The following is a 21,400-nucleotide window of genomic DNA, read 5'->3' on the forward strand; positions in this document are numbered from 1 at the left end:
AGGAGAAAATACAAGAAGCACAAAGTAGAAATATAAATTCCACACCCAGAAAAAGAGATACACGAAGAGGAAGAAATAAAATTTCTGTCTACCATAGCTGTCAAATATTCAACTTCAAAATCCAGTAGAATCTTTTTTAAAATTTAAATATATTGATTTACACTGAGTTGTTTTTACTGAATCACACTCCACCTTTATTCAAATTAATGTTTAATGGCACACAGGCAAAGTTTTTAGAAGAGAGACCCTATTTTAAGAACATGAAAATTACATCAATATAACCATTATTTTAACTGTTGACTTACCTAAATTTGTATTTCTGTATTTTTTAGGTTTCATTTTATGGGCCCTTTTCAGCATTAGCTGTGCAGTAGAAATATTCTTAAAGCCCCTAAGGGAAGAAAATAGCTTACTAAATATTTCACATGTATTATGTTACACCAGCTGCGTATTATTTTATAATACAATTTTTGAAAAGAATACTGGTGTGTAGTACTCATCCATGTTATGAAACTTTCTGAATTACACAGCTGCAATTCTTATCTTAACATTTCATTACTGCAACATATTAAGATAGTTTCCCAGACACAAAAATAATTACAATAATTTTTACTTTGTTAGAAAACAGACATTCCACAAAGGTGGAACGTAAAAAGAGCAACAGCAGCCAACTGTACTATACCTATTCCTGGAAGTCACCGTGTAAGCAAAAGAGGTTAACATACCATTCTTCTGATATCTTCTCTTCTTTTTCAGACATAATCAAAAATTTCTTATTTTTGTTCCAGTTAGAAAGCTGTGACATTGTTTCCTTCCCTGATCTGGAACAAAGTATAAGAGCAGTAGTGAAAGGAAAGTAAGCAAGAAAGGGTCTGGGGTAACTGTTTTGCAGCCTTTGCTTTTTTGCAACTTGTTTGTGCCTTTTAAAGGCACTTTTGAAGCTTGGAAATGATACAAAAAAAATCTGGTTTAATACCCCATGAAGGTTTTATCTTGGAGGGTAATAAAAGTCTGCCATCAATTTGAAATGTTTACATTTCAATTACTTGAAGCATATTTCAGTCCTTTCACAGAATGCAGCTGTGTAAGAAATCCCTTTTAATCTTTATCTAGTCTTAAAAATCTCTATTTCAACATCTATTTCATAAGAAATGTGAAAAAATGGAAGTTTTATGATTTATAGTAAAACCTAAACAAATAAAACTATGCATATATATTCTTAAATTCTTATATTCTTAATATTGGTGGTCAATGAAAAATAACAACTGAATTTAATATATTTGGTTTTAGTCAGTAAATACTTCTTCATTCCAGTAATATCACATCACCCAAAAGTAGCAAAAGCATCAAAAATAGCCTCATCTTCTTCTTTTAATTTTTGTCAAGTCCAAATGAACTAAATATAATTTTAAAAAATATAATTTAACTTACCTGCTATAAAAATGGATATTTTCTGCTGAGTATGAATGTGGTCTGTTAGCACACTGCCAAAGTTCTTGTGGTGACAATGGTGAACTATTTGAAAGTTCATTGGAATCTGAAGGCCTGGAAAACTTCTCAGAGAAAGAAAAGGAATGCAGCTGATTGTCGCTCTTAAGTTTGAGTTTAAAATGTGCAGGAAAACCTGCACCAGGGTTTGCAGAGTTTATAACCAAAGGGATTCTTAATGTGATATGCCCATTACAGACCTTATTTTCAACTAACTAAATAGGACAAAAAGGTGACTTGAGCTACACTTAACATGCCCCATAATAAATTATACATGTATAAGACTCCTTTCTCTTAATTATAGGAAACAAAACACTAGTAATATTATGCTTGTAATAAGAATAGAAAACCCTACAAAAACAAAAAGCCCAAACTTCAAAATTTATAAAATATCTAGCAGACATTACACATCAATGACCTTTAGCTGTTCTGAAAATATTCAGCTGTTGTCATATAATGCAGATCTTAGTATTTTTTAAGTAGCTTGTCAACTAGCAATTTTTAATCCATTGCCAAATGCGCAGATGAAGAATATCATCTTTTTTTCTGCTACTGTGAAGTAAAGTGTTGAAATAAATCCAAAATAAAGAAAAAATAAAGCAAATGAAAGAAAATCTAAAAGAAAAATTGCATCTGGAGATGAGGAGGAAGTCTGAGACTTCTAAAAGTTATTGTGTTTTTAAGTCACTAAATTGTCATATTAATCACCCCAGAATAGCATATCCTTAAGGAATTAATAAAGACTGAAGACTATGTTGTTTCTGTGACGTTACCTTTGGCCAGTGCAGCTGGTTTGAGAGCAGGAGTGTTTTTGAAGGGAAACGGGTGGAATCTAGAGTTAGCCATTCCTCCTCTAATGCAGCCTGCATGAATGAGAAAAGTCAAATAGTGCACTGATAAAATCAGTTTCGTTTTGATAACTTTTGCAAAGTCTCTCTTAAATTGTCTTCCATACTTTGTACATGTTTTCAAGTTGTATATTAGAACTGCCACCTGCAGAGCAATCACACTCAAAGCACCTTTGTAGATGGTGTGCTATATGTTTTATTTTAAACAAGTCAGATCAACAGTATTTGTGGGTTGTGGGAGTCCTTTTTGGATTTTGGTTTTGTTATGTAAAAAAGATGCATCCCCTCCTTCGCAAATTCCTGTAATGYTATTCCAACATTGATAGTAAACCCAAGCTATTATTATTAAATACCGCCAAACACTGAAAAAATATAGACCTGCAATACTTAAAGGCATAAGGTACATGAAAAGCTTTGTGTGCTGTTTTTGACTAATTGGGTGGTTTATGTCCAGATGTAGAGGTGCCTAATTCTGTCAAACTTGCTTTTGTTGAACTGAATTGGTAAGTAATTTTCATTAAAATTTGGGGTTTAAAAAGTAAATTATATGYATTTATTGCTTCAATTAAGCATTTTTATTTTTGATGTAATGGAATAAATGGGAAACTAAAATCATGTTTGGAATGAAGAAGGGCAACAGAATTAGTTGTTGACTGGTGTCTCTAGCACTTTTAGTCAGAATTCAGTTTTCTTTCATAAAAACAAAATCTAGACTTTGTTTCAAACCAAACCTATAAGTGACTTGTTTTTCTTATAGGTCCTTGATGCTTTTTACCACATGTTCTTTCAATATATTCTGATAAGTGAGAGAAGCAAATCACACCCACGCCRTAAGTAAATACTGCTGGAGAATTTGGCTTGACTTACAGGGCTCAGTAATTCAGGTTCTTCTTTCTTCAATAGCACAGAGCCTGGGGTTCATTCCTTTGAAAATGTCTGATTTATAAAACTGGACTAGCTTTCTCTCATTCATAAAATATTTCAGATTGTTCTGATTTCTGACCCTGAGAAATTAACCTAAGTTTGGTTACCTTACTGTGTAGTTTATGTAAACAAGACTTTGTATGGTCTTAGATTGGTGAACAAGAAGATCTGTCAAGCCCTTTGAAATTCCAAGAGACAAAATAATCATATTCCAAGCACTTTCGTAACTTCAGGTTACTTTAGGTGTGGTCACACAATTTGGTGGCTGTAAGGCCACTCTTTCTGCTTCCAATCTGACCAAGCTTTGAAAAATAATAATTTTTTATTTTATTTTCATGTCTTAAAAGGGATGAATTCTTACATCTGATTGATTCTATGCTTCTGGACTTCCCTGTTATTTGATTACAGTATGTTTTGGGTTTCATTCCTTTATTTAATAAATCTGGAAAAACTCTGTGCCTTCATTATTAACAGATAATGTCTCTTTACCACTCTTCCCTTTCTCAGCATTTCAATCCATGATAAATATATAACATTATCCATTTTATCATTCCTCCTGTCTCAGTTATGTTAAAAAATCTGTGTAAAGAAACTGCAGAGGCATGCGACAAATAAAATGTATCACATTCTTTAACTTTCATAGTTATCTACAACCCACTAATTTACCTCTCTTCAGTGATGTGATTACTCTTATGCTGATAACCCCTGAGGGATTGATTCACACAATTTTCCTTTAAAAAAAAATCCATTCCAGAAGTCAAATCCCTAGAGTGATCAATTAAATATGTGAAATTGCTATAATTTGAAGCTAGAAGACTGACAAATTAGTATCTCAGCACAGACAAAGGCACAACACCTTGAATTTTACAATTGCTTTGGGGCTATGGGCAAAATGAAAAAGAAAAGCTATGAAAATGGTACAACATCTGACTGAAAACTTTCAGTAAAAATAGATATTATTCCTGCTTGTATTTAATTTTACTTCTCAATTGCACTATGCAAATAATATTTTTAGCTTTTCAGATGAGAATTTTTCACTTATTTTCCAAGTTTGGGCATACAATCCAGTCAACAGTGTTGGTATATACAGGTGTATGAAAATAAAAAAWTTTGGAAATAATTGTTTCCTCCTCTATTTGCAAAAGAATCAATATAGGTGGGAGAGAGGTCGACTTCCACTTCTTGTACATTTTAAATGTCAATCAATTTAATAGGTATGTACAAAGATGTATCCATTATTTACCTGAATACTTAAATGTCTTACAGTAGCAGTGAATATTATCCAAGCTCTAATGTCAGATTTCAGGCCAAGCTTCATGATACTTATCTGAATTTTTTTACCTCTCTGATGAAATAATATGTAACAGAAAAAAGACCAAAATCCAACCAACCAAAAAACTCCCAAAACTAAAACCAAACCAAACCAAATAAACAGAAAAAACATCACACACACAAAAAAAAAAAACCATTCAACAAGCAAACAGAGAGACAAACAAAAATAAAAATCCTGATGAGAAATAACACTCTAAAGCTGTAGCCAATTTTTTGGAACAAAAATCACCTAACAGTATACTGATTTAAATATTTTGCTTTATAGTTGTACCACAGCCCAATTAAGGTTCTTTTCTMTTAATATCTATGTTGAAACATTTCTGATTAATATTTTCCTAGCCCAGTGTTTGCCCTTAATTAACTTAATATTACTAGTGTATTTTTTTTTTGTAGCCTGCAAAATGTACTTCAATGCCCTAAATGTTGAAAAGAAATATCAGTAAAAATATCAAAGTATGAATCAAAGGTAAAAATATGCAAGACAATAAAACAAAGATAACTGATTTATCATTAAGCACATCTGGTACTCCTCTGAATGCACAGCATATTATAAAAATATACCACACTGATGTTTGCTTTCTCCACAAAAATAAACATGCAATTGATTTTCAAATACATCCTTCCACTATGTTTCCCCTGGACATTTTCACATCACTAAGCTCAAGAAACTTCTGTCCATACCTTCCCTATAAACAGTCCTAAAGAAAAGTTTATGACAGATTTACCAGCACTGAAGGCTAAAAACTAGATCTGTTTGTACTGATACCGTTTACCTAGAGAAAAAAACAAGATGAACAAAAAAATCCCCAATGGGATTAATTACAAAGCAAATAAAATGACAGTTTTTGATTGTATACATAAACAGGTCTACATAAGCAGCTACAGGCATACTATATTTATATCTATTTCTGAAGCCAAATAAAGGAATTCCCGAAATACTGGAGTATACAGTTTGGCTTTACACATATGTGAAAATCACATACAGTTGATTTAACACATTAGTTTATCTTGAAGATATCTTTTATGCTTTTTTATTCTCCATACTTTATTTTCAGTGTTAGTTTCAAAAAGATCATATTAATTACTCTAAGTTTCAAGTTTCACAAGCACACAAAATATACATAGACTTTTTTATTTACACTATTTTTTTGTTAACTTGCTTGAAACAAATTTTTAGGTTTTTAAACACAATACAATTATCCATGCTATCACTCTTCAAGAAGAAGGAGGTGTGAACCTGTTTGGGGTTGGGGTTTTCTTTCTGAATTTTAATAATAAAATTTTCATGTCATTAGCTGTTTCCATTTATCCATTAGGATCCAAAAGTTTTTAAACTAATTCACAAAGCATTTTTTATCTTTTGAGAGACTACTCCTAGAGGGTACCTCCTTTGATTTTTCTGCTCATTAATAAACTCTGGAGTCTTGGGGATATTTTTTTTGTGGCATATTATATATAGTCTTTTTCATTTTGTTACTGATGCTTTTTTAAGCATTCGTGCTATTGCTTCTTTTGCAAAATGTTATAACTATTTATATGAAGCATTAAACTTCTGTAGTCTCAGAAACAGCATTCAATCCTACATGCAACAAAATGAGTGAGAATGGTTCTGCTAACTTTAATTGGGTCTGAATAAGCTGATGAAAAGTMGACTTTTAATGCAAACATTATTTACACAATCTAATCCTAATTTTTATATGCTCTGGATCACATTCTGGAGCTAAATAATCTTTTATAATATATCACGATTAAACATGCAATTAGGGTTGTTATGAGTCATATCTATACCACAAACAAAAAATAGTTCTCAGGACAGTGTCAAACCTACACTCAGCTTTGAAGCACTTCTACAAGTAACTGTCCAAACTGTGAATAATGCCATCACATATTGCCTTTCATCTCTCTGAGATCAAGGAAGATCACAAGAGTATAATAGAAACCAAACCAATTCCTGAAATTGTAATGGTTTGAAGCAGAGGATGCAAAAAGGCATTAACAATACAGACTGAAAAGAAAGGCTGGTGTTTGACATCTAGGAACCCTGCTTTGCTCAGACCAGTATCCATCTACATCAGTACTCTGCTTCCAGAAGGGTTCAGCAGCAGCTGCTTATTGAAAGGATGAAAAACACTGGACATGATAAGGACAATCTTCCCTTTAGTTTATTCTTTCAGGCCTTGGAAACTGGTGGTTTAAGGACTTTCTGTTAAAATCTAGGGAAATACTCCTCATCTTAAAACACCATTCTAATTTCTAATGACAAATATAAGTATCTAGCATGTTTGCCATACCATCTCTATGTCAAACCAGAAAGAATGCAAGTCATGTACACCACTCATAGAATATAATTGCTGAAGCATTGTAGATTAATTTCAAAAAGGAATAATGTTGGATACCAYGGGAACTGAAGCTACACCAGGTTTTCAAACATGGTGGGCTTCAGAATCACCTAAGGAAACTGTGAAACTATTTTTGAAAATTAGGGAAAACTAACTTTTTATACATCTTTCATTACTTCTCTATTTTCCTCATTGACTCATTCACGATTTCCAGGACAGTAATGGATTAGTCAGAAAAAAATAATTTATTGATATTTATGCAGTGCATTTATTTATATGGTATTTTAAGATAAAAACAAGTAAATTATCTAAAATAATATAGACAAGCAGAAGAAAACTAACATCCAAATCATGCTGTGAACTCAGAGTAATGAGTGGCTCCTGATCATTACAACATAAAAGGAAGAATGGCAGGGAAAGAAGGATCTTCTATTAGAAACAGTATTTCCACATTACAATTTCACAGAAACAATATGCGGAGCTCTCTGCATTTAAGAAAAGATTCACCCTTCATCCAGTTCACCTGCCTGGTTTTATCCAACACATTTTTCTGTACTTCTGCTCCCCTCTGTGAGGCAGGCCATTAGTGTCATCCTTAGCAAGAATGATCCTTTTCCAACCAGATTTTACAAAGTATCTGTCTCTCCAAATCCAAATTTGTTTTCAATAAGAATACTACGTAATTAGAGTAAATAAACAAATCCAAATGAAACTTTCCATTAGTCTTCTCTATAGAATACAAATTTGAATACAGTTCTTCAGGCTGTTCATAACATTGATTTCTAGTTTTTAGTGAGTACATTTGAATAGTGCAGTTAAAKTCTAGTTCACTGAAAGACGATAAAAAAGTTAAGAACATAGGCAAATSAAAAGCAGAACCTTCAACATCATTCTATGACTATTTCAAATAAGCTGACAACAATTCTTTTGGGGCAATGTATTCCACATGAAGAAGTACTTTTCCTATAGGTTAAATACCTGCTTACACTGAGAGGGGGCATGGTGAGGCAGAAGGATAATATGCTGAATGTTAACCCTCTGGATACTCACAGCCAGCCCACTGAACTGTCTGTCATCTGGCAGAAAGCTGTAACTTTCTCTCTCTGTTCCTGGCAAACATATTTCACTCTGAAGGATATTTTATCTAAATATCATGCTAGTCCAGGACAACATATTTCACTTCTTTTTAAACTAAAATTCATGTCTGCCAAATCCTGAGTATTTGATGGGAATTTGTTCTCTAAGATCCTCAATAAATTTTAGCAGATTTCTTAAGAAATCACAAATTTTTAGCTCGTATAGCTGAAACCTATAGAAGAACCAGATTACTTTTCTACGTTCTTTTGTATATTGTTGATAGACTGTGATTGAAAACTTCCTTTGAAATTAAAGATCTCAATATATTTGTGTATTTAGCCTTTTCTTTCATCCAGTCCTTTGAGGAATCAGATTACTCCACAGACTAGCTATTCTATGAAACTCAAGTTCATGTGTAAAGCTTAGCTCAACGTTAGGAAGTTGAACATCAGTTTTGACTCAGTCTTTAAAAATAACTTCCAAGCTAAGAAAATTTCACATACAAACATCCTTAAATGAATCTTCTATTAGCTGCATTATTATTCCACTTCCAGTACTACAAAAAATCAGTCTAAACTCTGCCATTTTTAATCTATATGTAAATGCATTGAACAATATTATTTTTAAAAAAAGATATAATCTTTTTAATTAGATAGCTTAGTGGATATACATTTTACATAAAATATATTTCTGAACAGCAAGCAGTAGGAAAAATAGTCCTTTTCTCTGAGTTCGTGTTCCAGTATTTTTCACATATTTTATGTGCTGAAGATATATAGGTTAGCACCCTAATAAAGGTTATTTTAACCTTTGGCAATGCTTCTTTTTCAACCCTGTCTTTATATAAGACAATATATATACATTAGAAAAGAAATCTGGATACAGCTGCATTCTTATGACTGCTAAAACCAAACAAAGTTTCAAGCCAAAAAAAAAAAGTAGAGAGTATCACACAAATTCCAAATAAACATTTTGATGATTAATTGACCCCAAGAGATTTTATAGACTTACAAAAACTGGTTAATTATTAGAGGACATTCTTGTAGGAAAATTAGAAGACAAGGGTAGTTGCCCATTTCTAAGAAGGATATATTGCTGATTACTGGGAAAAATCACATTCTGTTAATTAAAACATTTAAGACAATTTTATTGTGGAATATCTTTTGCAAACGTAATTTTTCCTAACTGTTTAATAAGCTGAGGAAACTGGCTGTTCTCTAAAATTCCAATGCATGTATATATATTCATACTTAATACAGGTACCTCTGTGTTTGCTCTACAAAAATATGAATTACATTATGAAAAGAATGTATTGTGGAGAATTAAATAAACAATGAAAATTTCAAGGACCACAAAAGTTATTGCTCAAAAAAATGTTGAATGTCCACATACATAATAAATTCTCCAAAAATCTAAATTTTATTGTAGTTCGTATCAGTCATTCATGACCTGTGTGACCTGAACGTTTCCAAAAATGCTTTTTTGTCTTAAGCCTGAAAGTGTTCAAAAGACGCTCTGTGTCCTTTCTTTGAATATAGGAATAAAAAATACAGATAGGTAAATAGTAACCTCAAATTCAGAGGTTAGGCAGGGTTCAAGTGAGCATAAGAAATAAATGCTTCTAAAACATTTTGAAATGTAAACCCTCACCTACCTCAATAAACATCAAGCTCCTGGAACCTTCGGCCACCCCTCAAAATGGTTCTAAGACCCCAGATTTGGTCTTTCCCCATTAAAATTAAAAGAACCTTCAGAACTTCCCCTCTCTGACTTTGACTCATGACACAAATTTTTGCTGTTATGTCTCTATAAACCTTTTCCCAAATTTTTCTACTGCCACGAAAACAAAGAAACAAAACTTTCAAAAAGTAATGAATTGAAAAACCAAAATAGCCACAGAACCTCTCAACCCAACATCTTAAATMCTGTGCATTCAACAAATACACCATTTTGAAGGATCATAACCCAAAATATTCTATTAAGCTTAGATAATGAATACTAAAACACAATCAAAAAAAAAGCTGTGCTTCATCCTGCAATTTTGTCTAAAGAAGGAAAGTCACAGAAGCATAGGGCAATAAAAAATAGACTAGTCACAAGTTTATAGTCACTTAACCTTTAACATGCTTCAAAGTTCAGGTCACATGAGGGATTTGATTCAATTTCAAGACTTTTCCTTTTTGCTTAAAAGTCCCTATTTTAGAAACAAGAGCAAAAAAGGATTTGGAAGCTAAAGAGCAAAGAACAGCTAAGTTATAAACTTTTTTGTTTTTAAATTTATGTTAAYAAACCTCTAATTATACTACAAAATGCTTAATTCTAAAGAAGTATGTCTAAATCATCTCTCAGCCTTATACTGTCCTCCTTATATGTCTCTAGCACTGTCTCTTCTATTTAAAATAAATTATCCACAAATGATCGGCAAGTTGAAATTTGTTCATTTGTATCTGTATCCTCAACACCTGAAATCTTTTGGAACATTTAATGATACTGTTTGGAAAGTTCAAGAGTTTCAGAAGCTGAAGCAAGAGGCATCCCCTTGGATGCATCCTATCTGTTCTTTTAGACTTGCATATGTTCAGGGGAGTTAAAACTGTGCCAGATAACATCTGCTTTATTCTAAACCAAAAGGATTAAAAGCTCCAGGCAATGAGACACGTAGAAATTAAAGTGTGAAGGATCACAGAAACAGACATCTCACTTTCCTCTTTGGTTCCTCCATAAGAACTGCAATTTAACTCAATAACAATTCACTGCATCAATGGCTTCTTCTCACAGAGCACAGACAAATCAAATAGGTTAGCTCTTGAAATCTGTGAACAGGGACTACAAAAAAATCTTTTAAAATGGAAATCAATGTATCTGGACATGCTAAATATTAGACATTTAACTAGCTATTTTAAACACAACCAATATCTATATCAAAACACCAGTTTCAAGATTACACAAAAAATAAAGAACTAAGGGAAGACATATTCAATGATTAGAGAGCCTTAGCTCAGCTTTCAAGAGACTCCAGAATCTGATGTATTCATTGAGAACTTATGACTGCATTATTGCTTCCATTCATAATGATGCTTTTGGCTTGGAACAGTTTCCTTTGAGGCTAACGTAGTGAGTAGAAATATCAAAGAACTAAAGGTTTTTTTCACTTCAATACATTTTTCCATTATTTGCCTTGCTTGTTCAATTTTGATGCTTGACTTTGTCTTTAGAGAAATAAGACTATGAAGCATAATTAATGATATCACTGTACTTCGATATGTCATAGAAGCTAAATGTAATTTAGAAAAACACTACACCATCTGCCATGTATAGGTTCCAAATTATGCCTGTTAGGGCCATGTATCACTAGTAGGCTTTCCTTTGGGAAGTTATTTATTTGAATTTGGCTATTTAACCAAGAACTGGATAGAGACAAGCCATGAAGACAGGTTATTAAAAAATAGCAGCATTTCAGGTGGCAGGAAGATCTCATGGTGGAAGGCCAGAAAGCAATCAGAGCATGCTCTGCATGAGCTGTGAAACTGGAGCATTAGTGACAGCCTTTAGTAGCTGTGGTTGTGTTTATTTTTTCAGGTACTGACTGCAACAACCCACTTCTAAGACCAGAATATGAGCCAGCTAGAAAACAAGGTAAACAGCAGTGCTGAAAGAGGCAGAAGTTTTGTGCATCTGCTGATGCCWCAGACTACAAATAACATGTAATTCACTAACACAGCAGCTGAAGCAACAGGAACATATTAAGAGATTAGTGATAAACATTCATGAAAAAAAGATTCATCCCCCGATATATTRCTTAGGTGAGAGGTTTTTCCTCCTTTTTAAAAGAAGGGGATAGATCTAATGAAATTTCAACAGAACACTTTTTTGCTTTTCTACAACACTATAACTTCAGTGAAATTTGATGAGAAAAGGATCACATTCTTTGCAGCATATAATACAGAAAAGCTGGATGCTGACCTGACATTTATAAGCAATTGCAGGAGCTAGACATGCATAAGAGTGTCAAGATATGAGAAATGTTATGGGGACCTTCTAATCCACAGGCTATGCGTATTTCCTGGGCCTAGTCAGGGAACAGCAATCATTGTCACAAGCTCACAATCATGAGCTCCCAGTSTGAGACAAACCACATTATGAAGGATTATCAGAAAAGAAAACAAAACACATCATATGGGTCTAGTTTAGACGTGTGATAAGAATACTGAAGATACGAGACACAAAAAAATTGTTGTTCTAATTACTGTTTACTTATTAAGAGTTAGCACATGAGCTAATTCTTATTCTTCCTATCCCTTAGAAAAGAAAAAGTGGGAAAAAAGAAAAAGAAAACTGCCACCTACCTCTTTTGGAAGAGAAGTAAAAAATTAGGAATGGCTATGCGTCTGAGTGTGGATAAGGAAAAAAAAAAAAAAAAAAAAAAAAAAAAAGAGAAGGAAACTCCTGGACAATAATTTCAAAAGCTGTCAAAATGACTGGTATTTTTAAAATCTGCATGTTCAAGCTCAGAAAAAGAATAACATTGTCTCAGTGCAACAGTGTTGTTATCTCCTTTGATGAACAAAGCAGCGATGGATTTCTTTTTAACTTGATTGCAACAAAGTGACATTCTTTTTGAAAAAGTATGACAAGAGTGATTTAAATTAAATTAAAAAAATGAAGTTTTTAAAATTTAGTGCTTACTTCATCAATAATCATCAATACTGATACTTCTCTTGATGAGAATAAGATGTGTCCATATGTTTATTCAGTATAGGAAAATAGTAATTTATTCAGTGGCCATTTCTCATGGTAAAGAATAATCTAAAAACTCATCATATTCAGTTCAGCTTTCTGACACTTTGGCAAGTTTAGGCATATTGCATTTGGCTCACATCATATTTACACCAAGAAAACAATACTGATATTTAGATGGTACAGAAAGTAAGAGCTGTGTCAGGCAAATGTGCTGTCAGATTTCATCCACCAGAGGTAAAGTGAGCTCTGCCTCGTACACCATTTGCTACATGTATCGACTGCTGATGAAAGGTTGCCTTAAGATCAGCCTTTTGGAGCATGTAGGCTGGAATTCTCCAAAGTCCACATGAAAGACATGAAGATATCACTAAATACGAGGCTCATACTTTCTGAAACATCTGTTGGCCAGATCTTTCATGTCATGTGGGACAGCCTGTTTGACATTGTACAATCACACAGACACAAAACACTACATGTCTTTGGCAATGTAGGGGAGCTGATATGAATACAAGAAGGTATCAGCAACGGTTCAGGTATTGTTAGAAAGATAAAGACCTTTGCTCTAGCCTGATCATATGCAATCCATTTTTCACATGACATGGAATTAAACTTACACTAAAAATATACTATTATTCAGTGGGCATAAATGAAGTGAAGATCTTTGTGTCAAAGACTAGAATTCCCCCATGCTGTTTCACAGCCTCACTTTCTAAGGAGCACTGGGTACACTGAGTTTATGATAAAGATACTAAACACTTTTTTCATGAAGACTAATGACTTATTGCACTGTGGTATTTACAAATGGCTAAAATAGGTGTTTGCATTATAGTGATTTTGTAGAATGTTAGATAATAGAGAATTAAATCATTGTGACTGAAGTCTACATAACAGTATAAGAAAAACCTAAGCAATGACCACAACACAAAATAGTGAACTATTCAAAAAGCATTTAGAAAAGATTTAATACATTTTTATCAGTTTGCAGTAAGGAAAGGGTTTCCTGCCCTTCCCTCTCCCTATACAACAGTGAAATCCGCAGTACAAAATGGTGTCCAAATATTTTTGTCTTCCTTCAAACCCTAGCATATGGGATCTCTCAGCCTACCAATATGTACTCCTCCCTACACACTTGCTTGAGACACAACATATAGCCACTGATGACATGTGTCATTATTTGGCTCTGCTTCAGCACTTTGCCGTAAAACATTGAGACCAGAAAGGAAGGAACAGGAAGAACAGACTGTTCCAAGTTCCTGCTGCTTGTTTCTCCAGAAGCAGGAAGTCCACATGATTTGRTATTACCCAACTGCAACGAATGAAACAGCTACAGACACATGGAAACCAATCTAGTACTGAGTAGCTAGTCTGTGCTAAACAGAGCAGAATGTATGCCCAGTTACACCAAACATTTCTTACAATCAAACTCTTCAGCACAGACAAGACACACATTTTAACAAAAGAAAAAAAAAAACATGACAAATATTGCAGGGTATAATTCTAGTTACAGTCATCAATGTTGAACATTGAAATATCCACTCACTGGATAAATAATAATATCCTTCACATTGTAAATGTATCATATACAGGGGTCTGTAGAAAAGAGATGTTGTTATATTTTTCATCACAAGAAGCAACTTATCTGACACCAGTTCAGCYTTTGAGCCTGCTATGCGAATTAAAAAATCAGCTTGTGGTTCACCTGTAAGCATCTGAATCCAAACACTTCCCAAAAATTTCTCCCTAAACCCATGTTTTATTTCATTCTGATAAACACAATAAAAATTCAGGTTAAGCAAAAAGAAATGGCAACACCAGGGGGTGATACAGTACAAATCCCTTTGAAATGAGCTGGGATGATTTTTCCTCCCTTCTCCACCCCTTCCTTTTCTCCCTGGCCTCAGGAACACTTGCCCAAATTGTTTTGTTGACAGACAGATGGAACAAAATTGTCTATGTAGTTTTYAGTTAAGCAATTAAAAGAACCCAAAAACCAAACATGACAGGGTTATTTGGGCCAGACAGAAAGAAACAAGAATGGCTCAACTGAATTACAGTATGTAAGATTGTCCTACTGGCTGAGTAATTCAAAACAGGATATTTTCCTTCTTTAATATATGAACAGATACTTCCTTCCTGTGTGAAGAAATAAAACCTTCAATGTTCTGCTTTTTATTATTTTAGAAAGAAGCCAGGGATCAGAGAACATCAACTAATGAAACAGTTTTGTATATGTATTTCAAATTAAAATGAAAAAATCCTAAAATTTAAGCCAGATCTCTATGTTTACACACACACATTTCCCATCTACCAAATGATTCTTGAGACTTCTGCCTCAAAGCTTTTGCATGCTCCTAAATGAAGAAGTAATTCTGAAAGTGTACCTTAAAATAGCTGCTGAAAAGGAGAAGAAAAAAACAAAATTACCCTAAGTCATCAACTCATTGGTAATAATTTCATAGAAAGCCCAGCTATTTTCTATGGGGAGGAGGTGGCAAAAGAAGGCTGATATCAGATGACCAAAGACCAAACAACTGTTGGCACTGCACCAGCCAACAACATACTTGGTTTCATAACTCTCTATGATCTGTACAAACATCTGATTATAAATGGGACCTAGTCCTGCCAGTAGCAGGGCTATTGCATCAATCTCCTTTGCAAAATTACAGTGGAACATTGATAAATGGCTCTTGCAAAGACACAGCAGCTGAATAAGCACATTCAGAGAGAAGGGTTCATGAAAAAAAATCTTAGTCATATCCTCTTAGGTCTCCAATGGCCACATTGCTATCAGTTTTCTTTGCTTTACCTGAAAGCATTAAAAAAAATTAAAGGTGGCCAATGAATGTGAAAAATAAGAGAAAGCAATTCTCCAGACAAAYACATAGGTAAGTCATCAACAGCTGCCTTACTACTTACTATGCACACTGTGTCTAGTACTTCCCATGGAGGCTGTCATTTGAGGCCAAAAAGATAAAATGTCTTTAAAGATTTTTTTCTTGTTTACTGAATGGCAATATTGATCCCTTAGATGTTTTCATTTTTTACCTAAGTATAGCTAAATTCAGTTTTGAATGCAATGTCATTCCTCACATTCCTCTGAAGCCTACTTTTTTTCCTTAGAATGACCCAATTCAATSCTTTTAAAACTGAAAGAGCATCTTGAACTCTATGTAACTTGTAAAATAACTAGTAATAATTTCTGGTTATTGTGCATAACAGAGTGTGGGGTTTGGGATTTTCCCTCTGATTTAACTGTACTTCTCTTCAAAATTGACTACTGTATTTAGACTTGCAATCTTTTTAGCAYACTACTTATAAGATAATAAGCCTGCTTCAGCTCTTGTTTTGGAGATGTGTTCTTTTTACTGGAATATAACTGACATTCAATGTTGCAGTATTTTCTATATTGTTCTCATTATATCATGAAAATTAACAAAATACACATTAAAATATTACTGACACTATAATTTGTTGCTAAAATACTAAAAGGACAAAAATTTTGAAACAAAAGGAACTGTTTCCTTATTCTCATTTGATTGCGCTTTAGCTGTAAAAATAGATGGGGTTCTGCAGGTGTGACATTAATAGCACAGTAACTACGAGAGCATATCAAAGAGCAGGAAGCAATTAATCCAAGACAGATACATTTAAATCAACTATAATAAATTCTTCTTTACTTCTGGACATTCAACATGTTAATTCTAGCCTTGGTAGCACTTTCTTTTATTTCCAACACCAACATGTTTGCTTAAAAAAGTGAAGATTTTATGCAAATTACTGTGCTTACTTCAGAAAACATGAAAGCATCCACATTTATTTCTTCATATTCATCCTCCACTTCATCACTTTTAACATCTGCAAGAGCAATGGCCAGTTTCTTTCGCAAAAGAAAACCCTTCCAAAATGCCTAAACAAAAAATTTAAAGCATGTTATACATAGCCATAGATCAAACTGAAATCCAGATTCTCTATGTTATCCCATTAGGAAGATAAAACATCTTGGGCCTTTGTTTAATAGCTCGATGATCTGCTTTTTGAACTTTATGTGACATTTAAAACTACAAGATAAATTAAATGCCAGCATATGTCTAAGGCTTAGAGTACTCAAGAGGCTCTCCACAAGTAAGCAGAAAGGAATCCTGCAACTCCCTCAACTACAAACCTGGGTCAACTAATTAATTATTTGACAATTCCTTCAGGGACTATTATAAACTGAAAGGAAAGGCTACATAAGGAAAACCCAAGTGTCAACTTTCAAATTATTGAAAATAAAGATACAGTTATACTAAATGTCTTATAGTTAAGAAGTAGCAATGCTTGGAGACATCTCATGTAATTGACCTAGGTCAGTTACTCTTTCTTAATTGTCTAAGATCTTGATGTAAAAAGAAATATTACCAGCAAGCATAATCATCGCTAAGAAAAAGGAGAACATTATAAATTAAAGTGCTAGAAAACAAGGAAGGGTGTTAGGAACACATGCCAAGCATTGAATTGTATCCAGAAAAAACACTTCAGAGACCTAAATGAGATAGATGGAATTAAGAAAACTACATTCACAACAGCAATTTTTCTCCAAGTCAGTATTTGACATCATCAGAATTCGAGATGACCCAAAGAGGTTAAAAAAACATGTAAAAATTGTCACTGTCATGAAATAAGTGGTTTTGTACTCCTTTAATGGCTTTGCAATGACAGCATTAAAATAGGAGGGGTAAATCTCATATTCTGGTTTAATATTCAGATTATTAATTTTTAGAAAAAAATTATCTAACCATATAAATTATTGAAAATGTTTCTATTTTACACACATAATTCCTGATTACTATAAAATGATTAAATGTTTTAGAAGTGCTTTCTTGTAATTTCATTGTTTTTATTTTCCTACAAGCCCTCATAATCATCCAGATAAAATATCCTTATATTACTGAGTGACCGAATGACAAATACATTTCATTCCACAAAGGCAATTAGTTTTTACAGATTCAAAGGAGAAAAGCAATCCTAATGATATATGCAGAAGGCTAAAATGTAAGGCAGCTGCTAACACAGATCCATAAAAGCACCACATCAGGGCTTAACCATGATAAAAAAAAAATTACATGCTAGTTTTTAAGAAACAAGATAATTTTTTTTCTCTGTACAAACTCATTCTATAACTTTGCTAACTGTAGCAAAKGTTCAGAGAGGGACAAAAAGATATAAAGAATTACAGAGTAATGAGAAAAGAGACCAAASAAACTTTTATTTACAAAAATTGGTTGTAATGATGGATGTATGAGAGATCTGAAAATCTGTAATATGCACAGAAGATAAATACTAAAAGACTTTTATTTTCATATTCACTTTGGGAATTATCACATTTAAAACAAATGAAAGGAAGCACATATTAATCACTATATAAATTTGTTAAACTCATCACTTCAATATGTAGTAGAGGTCAAATACATTAGTAAGTTCAAAATGGATTATATAAGTTTAAGGAAATAATTGCTAATACGCTAGCTATGTATTATACTCCAATAACAAATGTTTGCCTTGAAATCACTTTGTCACTTTTGAAATTTTTATATAAGACTTACACTATGGAATGTTTCCAAGTTAACTTGAAATATGAAATCAACAGGGTTGATTTGCTTCAAAATGTAGAAAAAAACCACCATGAACTGTGGCAACTTGGCAGGTAAATACTATATCTGGTTACCAAACGAAATAGAGTCAAGGTATCGACTTCAAATCTTGCACACAGTTATCCATTCTGTTATTAGCTCAGTATCTACCATAGGACAGCCTAGGCCATGGTCCATTCCCAAGAACAATATAGATAAAGCAATCCTGGGTATTGGAAATGTGAAGAGAAGGAAAAATGAATAGGTAAAAGAGACAGGAAGATTAGTTAGCCACACAGATATCAGACATGACATATTGGTTACACTAATTAGAGTATCAGTTTCATAGCACAGACATACCGCAGCAAGAACACAGGCACAGTATCTCTTAGTCATATTAGAGTTAAATCAAGTAAGAATAATTCAGAGAAATACTTGGTGAAAAAAAAGTAAATACTTTTATGTTTCTATAAAACTTTTTGTAAAGAGGTATCTCTTTTAGAAATATCAAGCTTATGCTGATTAAACAGAACAAAAATGTTTAATTAAGAAACTATTAATAAAATAATAAGCAAAAATACATAGAAGATGACAAGTACACAAAATTAGTAAGATTATTTTCTTGGTAGACTTAMAAAATAAGTAAAGAAAACCAACCTGGATTACTGTGGCAGCTTCATGTTTTTGTCTCAAAGGTTCTGTAAAGTGATGAGTCTCTGTGCTGTTATTGTCATTTCTCCTCCGAGCACGGTACTGCCGCCAGAAGGACTGGATCAAAGATGCTGCCATGTGTAGCCTCATGGAGAAATAAATACCTTTATGACTCACAGAGCCTCACCAATACAACTGGATTATCATATCTGCCAAACTTAGCACTGCATCAAACACAGCACTGTGCTTTGAGACAAATGAAAAGCTCTGCCACTAAACAAGAAATTACAACCCAGATATGACATATATGTTCAGAAACATGGGAGGATGTTCACACCACATAACTTCAGAAACCAAATTAAGGACTAATGTCCACTGAGATGTTCTGTGAATAACCACTGCAGAGGAAGAGTCCTCAAAGGAAGGACTAGGAGCAGAAACTGTTTAAGAATGACTGAATAAACTGTTGGAGGGGTCTACTTGTTTCCACAGACCATATAAAAAAAACATTAAAAAAAAAAGAAACAAAACACCCCTGAAGAAACAAAGCGCAAGCACTAAAGAGGGATAATTTAAGGCACTGACCACTGGTCAGTTTTCTAATTTGCTCATTTTTTAACAAGTGCTATCTACAGACTATTGAGATCTGTTCAGTGATCCAGATTTCTAAATACATGTTCAACTAATGATCAATTAGTTGATCATTTATACTGATCAATAAAAAGTATAACATCAGCTCTGCATTATGACTTTACTATCTACACTTCAGAGGTCAAGACAAATACAAAAATTGGCTTGCATTTTATTCCTAAGAAAACTCCAGAAACACACAGAATTCACTTAACAAATTAGCTAAAAACTAAATGAGCTATTTCAAAAAAATTTTTGATGTATTCGTCTTCTATAATAGACAATTATATTCTTTCTTTCAGCTTGTTGAGACGTGAGCACAAATTGCATTATCCTCCTTAATAATAAATTTTATGACAAATTATTCAGGTCTTAAGCATCTATTTACCATGTTTCTATTTACCATGTCTAAACAGCTCAAAGAAGCACTCCCACCATGCTTGCTTTTCATAGTGTTCTCAAGACATGTTTTTGAAACTGAAGTCTTATAAAATTTTTACTCAATTCTTGATGATTTTTCTTGATGATTTAGTGCAAAAAATCATTTTCCCTGACTGTACATCCAAAACCATACAAATCAGAAGCAAAAACATTTCAGGGAGGTAATAAACCAGTCTGTTTCATGCAGGAGAAATTTTGGGGGGCACAGAACAAGTTGAACTGGCCTCTCAGCCCTGCCTTTACTTTTAAAAAGCAGGTTAAGGCATGTTGGAGGAGTGCCAAAAGCAGGGCAGGCCATTAGCTCTTCAGCCATCACAACAGCAGGAGACTGGTCTAAATCAAAGGAGTAAGATGGTAGATTTAAGCAATTTTTCCTCTTCTAAATGGTGGTGACTGTAAAAGTTGACACAGATGAATCTTGAATGTTTAATTAATAATTTGGCAAAAAACCCTTACACTTACTCTTACTATTTAATGTCCTCCAAAGTTTCTGCAGAACATTCAGCATTTGCATTCCTAACTCTGTATGTGTCATTGACTTGGTATCTTAACATTATTTGAAGTTCATAAATGTCTATATCTTAATACACCAACTGGGAAAATACCATAAAGGATTCTTATCTATTAATATAAAAGCCTAGTGTGCAACACCTTAATACAACTCTTCATTGTCTAATAAGTTTAAAAATCTTATCTTACAAGTTCTGTGGCTGTTTTAAACTAGAAATCGTCACTCCTATCATATCTCTGTATAATTTATTTGAAAGCAACCTGACATGCATTTTACCTTTCTGTATCATTCTCAAAGTGCTGGAGATTTCCTCCCATATCACTTGATACTATCACTGACTGCAATGTGAGCTGGCCTGWTCTGTTATTGTTGCCTTTGCTCTCCCCACTGTAATCAATACAAGATTCAGTGCTCTTCTGCTTCACTGTCTGATCTCTATTTTCCTTTTTGTGCACAGGTATGGAGGAGTTAATGAATGTGGACTGAATATCACCAGTAGTAATCCATCTTTTGGAAGGATCCAATAAGACCTGTTTATTTTCTGTCACACCCATGACAAAGAGGTTATTTTCCTGTAGGCAGCCAGTGGATGTTTGCTTTGAATGATTTTGAAGTGCTTCTGGTCCACCTCTGTCAGTAATATCTAATTCACTGTACTCATGTGCATATCGATGTTTAACACTAAGCTTCATCAGCTGATTAAAGTACCAGCATTGTCCCAGTGCAGAATCAACAGAAGAGGCAAATCTGAAAAAAAAAGACAAAAATGTTTCTACATGGCTGACTGTTAGAACGCTTAAAAAAAAAAAA

General features: G+C 33.4%; 1 protein-coding gene across 1 annotated transcript in view; it reads right to left on the reverse strand.

Annotated features, from left to right (window-relative positions):
* LRRIQ1 (leucine rich repeats and IQ motif containing 1) overlaps positions 1-21,400 on the reverse strand; it is a 99,434-nt gene that overhangs the window by 46,905 nt on the left and 31,129 nt on the right. Inside the window, exons 16-22 of the mRNA XM_057374760.1 lie at positions 20,867-21,337; positions 19,015-19,153; positions 16,536-16,655; positions 2,262-2,351; positions 1,432-1,553; positions 726-821; positions 306-391 (exon numbers count right to left, since the gene is read on the reverse strand). Of these exons, the coding sequence (XP_057230743.1) occupies positions 306-391; positions 726-821; positions 1,432-1,553; positions 2,262-2,351; positions 16,536-16,655; positions 19,015-19,153; positions 20,867-21,337 (1,124 nt within the window). The remainder of the gene's footprint in view (positions 1-305; positions 392-725; positions 822-1,431; positions 1,554-2,261; positions 2,352-16,535; positions 16,656-19,014; positions 19,154-20,866; positions 21,338-21,400) is intronic.

The sequence above is a fragment of the Malurus melanocephalus genome, unplaced genomic scaffold (genome assembly GCF_030028575.1).
Source record: "Malurus melanocephalus ecotype Western Australia unplaced genomic scaffold, MMel_1.1 scaffold_232, whole genome shotgun sequence".
Classification (NCBI taxonomy): Eukaryota; Metazoa; Chordata; class Aves; order Passeriformes; family Maluridae; genus Malurus; species Malurus melanocephalus.